The 3,943-nt window shown below is 36.6% G+C and overlaps 1 protein-coding gene across 2 annotated transcripts in view; it reads right to left on the reverse strand.

The window, feature by feature from the left end:
* Window positions 1-812: 812 nt before the first annotated feature.
* LOC106872743 (proteasomal ATPase-associated factor 1) overlaps window positions 813-3,943 on the reverse strand; it is a 23,110-nt gene continuing 19,979 nt past the window's right edge. For both annotated transcript variants that reach the window (XM_014919829.2, XM_014919830.2), the window contains exons 10-11: window positions 1,595-1,677; window positions 813-1,053 (exon numbers count right to left, since the gene is read on the reverse strand). In XM_014919829.2, coding sequence (XP_014775315.1) covers window positions 899-1,053; window positions 1,595-1,677 — 238 coding nt within the window. In that variant the 3' untranslated portion in view covers window positions 813-898. The remainder of the gene's footprint in view (window positions 1,054-1,594; window positions 1,678-3,943) is intronic.

The following is a 3,943-nucleotide window of genomic DNA, read 5'->3' on the forward strand; positions in this document are numbered from 1 at the left end:
GGAATTCATTGCTGTACTCATTTCCAACCCTCACCTTACTGGCAGCATCTCTGTACATGGCTCGCACAGCTCTCACTAACCATTCTTCTATCCCAAGTTTCCTCATTGACCACCAGATAAGGGATCGGGGGACCCTGTCAAAGGCTTTCTCCATGTCAACGAAAGCCAGGTACAGAGGTTTATCCTTAGCTAGGTATTTCTCCTGCAACTGTCTCACTAGAAATAAGGCATCAGTAGTGCTTTTACCTGGCACGAACCCAAACTGCATCTCATCTAAATTGATTCGCTCCCTAATTAGTTGGGCTATGACCCTCTCTGTAACTTTCATAACCTGCAGGGTTGATAAAATAAAGTACCAGTTGAATACTGGAGTCGATGTATTCGACTTAACTCCTCCTCAAAATTGCTGGCCTTGTGTCAAAATATGAAACCAATATTAACTATCAGGCAGTGAGCTGGCAGCATCATCAGCACGTTGAGTAGAATGTTTAGTGATGTTTCGTCTGTCTTGCATTCTGAGTTCAAATGCTGCCTAGGGTGACTTTACCTTTCATCCTTTCAGGTCGATTAAATAAGTACCAGTTGAACCCTTGGATTGATGTAATCAACTTAGCCCCTCCTTCGAAATTGCAGGCCTTGAGCAAAAATTTGAAACGAATGTTAAATAATTAGGCTACTTATTATATGTTTAATAAGTTAAAAAAACAACTGATCCATCTGTATAAATTCCCATGAATATATTCGTCCATACTAGTATATACAACAACAGAAAGAACTTTTAGATGCATACCCTGAATTAAGTTAAAAAAGTATTTATAAATGCGAAATGAATTTATTATAACATTTTTGATCAAAAATATTTAAAGACAATTGGAATACAGTTGCTGATGTAAGGTAATTAATTCGGATTGTATTTCCTTATAAAGCCATCTCGACTTGCAGTAAAAATAAAGGTTTTATCACAAGCCATCCGGTACACAGGGTCACAGTCTGGGCCAGAGAGATTAAGTGTTGAGTTAAATTGCTTATTTACGTAGCAACAGGTTCCATCACCTAGTGAAAAGGAAAAGAAAATTTGTTTTCCTTTTAATCGATCGATAATACAAATGATAAAAGCAAACTACAAATATTTGTACATTATTATAAACAAAGAAAATAGTTCAAATCGTGCACACTATCATACATTATAAAACTGGCAATTGGCTGCACCGGTATATTTCAAAGTTATTTGTCCATCAGATATGAAAGACATACTGAGGCATATTGTAAAAGAGAGAAACTTCATAGGAGTAACATGTAACTAACAAGGTGACAGAAGTTGCTAACGAAAGACTGAGGAGGAAGAACTCCTTTTTCATTACTGTTTTTAACTAAGTCAACATACAAGGTGAGAGCATGAAAAACATGCTGCCAGATTTTGTTATGATTGCATGTCTGGGTATATCTATTTTCATCTTTTTATTGTATATCATTGTAATATCCTTTTAATGCAATTTATACACTAATGATTGATAAACTTGGGGAGGAGAATGCTGTAGGGTACCTAACTCTAGTTTAGAGAGTGAGATTGTCATTAATAATTTATGCCACTTACGTGAGCTAACCAAAAATCCTTCTTTGTATGGGAGAATTGAAGTAATTGCTGAATTGGTAACTTTCAGTTCTTTGAAGGAAACACTGAAACAATAAAAGTTCAGACTGAAAACAGACATACAAGATGTACCTTAAATAAAACAAAATTTTATAACAATAATTCCAAAAAGAATCATAAAGAAACTAAGAGACATTTACGATTGAACTAAGGAAGACTCAATTATCTCCCCTTCTGGCAAGCTCTAACAATACAAGGCAGAGGTGGGGAACATACATGGTTGCTTGAACTGCTAGAAATCTTTAAATCCAAATCCAGCCCAACCAACATTAATAAAGACTACACTGAATAATGTAATACTACATACTGGGATGATCATAGCAAGAATGCTTTATCATAGGTCTACTCAACTAGGGGTGACTTTTGGGGCCGAACAACAATTGCAAGTAATTGAAAGAGGAGCCTTTATGTAGTCGCTTGATTTGGTAGAAAAAGCAGCCAAATTCCATTCAAACGGCATGCCCACATCCTTAAAAAGGAAAAATGCAGTTTGGGTAATAGTCCTGATGTATTGTCTGAAAATAAGGTAGGATGGCCAGAGATGGAATGACTGATCTGTGGCTAAACATTATTACCATAGCACATCCAAGACACCATGGAAGTCTATCTTTGGAATTTGAGAGTGTACATTGAATTGGATTTCAACTACTGTCTCTAAACACATAAAGCTATATGAGTTCTGCCTTGCTAAGTTTGGTCTGTGAAGAGTTAAGCATGTTTACCATAGTCACACCACAACACTGATGACATAAGATGAACTGCTGATTCTTTGGTTACTCCAGTACTCCATCAATTCAACCAGCTGTAGCCTGTCTTAACAATTATACAGCAGGTTGTTTGATCTGCTTTGTTCTTGGCTTTTGTCAACATGATCTATATCCTAGATTCTTCCATACAGATTTTATCTGAGGCAGGCAAGAGAGCTACGAGGTTAAAAATGTTATATGTATTATCAAAAAGCCATGAATTAAATTCTGCTACAAAGCCATCTTTGATTCCTTAAGCTGCCTATCAATTATTGTCATCCATCTTGTTTTTTGGATCAGAAGCTTCTGACCAGATCACATCAATACAACATATACCAATGATGCTCTCTCTCTCTCTCTCTCTCTCTCTCTCTCTCTCTCTTTCTCTCTCTCTCTCGCCAGCTCTTGCTTCACCCAAATGCTCAGTAATATCTCCTGCCACATTTTTCTGTGCATTAAGAGCTTATATGGCATTACTTCTAACAACATATCCAGTTATGAAGATGATACCTTTTCACTTTTTTTTTTAACTCTTTGTGTAGTGGTTTCATCTACATTCAACCAAAACATCTCATGCAAGACCTGCACAACTCTGTGAACAGAGTCTTTAAAAACATCCTTCAATGGGGGTATATGAAAACTTAGTTTCTTTTGACATCAATAAGACTCATCACTACACATTTCCAGGAAAAAGTCTTGCATTTCTTCTTCTCTACACATGAACAACACAACTAGACCTGCAAACATGCAACAAATACTAGGCCTCACAATCTTGGATGATCTTTCAAAGTGACTTTATATATATAATACTGCATTACAGAGATTAGGATCCCTCGTAAGAACAGAAAATAATTTAGCCTTGATCAATTGCATACTCTTTACAAAACTCAATAAGATCCATGCTGGAGTACTCATCACATATAAAAGATGGTTATTCAACTTGGCAAAGATTCACTTACCAATATGCAAGAATCCTTGCTCACAGACATGCTGTTTTCTCTATCATGCTTGTTTTCTCTGTCACTTTTACTGAAGCTATAACTGTATTCTGCTCCTCTGATTTAGCTAACTGGATACTCCCTCTCAGTAGGCTCACTCAACATATGAGTTTCTTCTACTATTACCTTTATTGCATCTCTTCTCTCAGATTCTGCATCGAATACTTTATTCAAGCCTTCTAACCTAGACCAACTTTTATGATTTTTTTCATCACCTTTATTTTACCTTAATATATTGATTGACAAATGTTCATACTTAACAACAACCACATTGATCTGATTAGTCTAGGAGGACCTACAAAAATTATAAGTACTAGCTCTCTTTACTCTTTAACTTGTTTCAGTCATTTGAATGTGGCCATGCTGGAGCACCGCCTTTAGTCGAGCAAATCGACCCCCAGGACTCATTCTTTGTAAGCCTAGTACTTATTGTATCGGTCTCTTTTGCCGAACCACTATGTGACGGGGACATAAACACACCAGCATCGGTTGTCAAGTAATGCAAGGGGGACAAACACAGACACACAAACATACACACACATCACATA

The sequence above is a fragment of the Octopus bimaculoides genome, chromosome 2, assembly GCF_001194135.2.
Source record: "Octopus bimaculoides isolate UCB-OBI-ISO-001 chromosome 2, ASM119413v2, whole genome shotgun sequence".
Classification (NCBI taxonomy): Eukaryota; Metazoa; Mollusca; class Cephalopoda; order Octopoda; family Octopodidae; genus Octopus; species Octopus bimaculoides.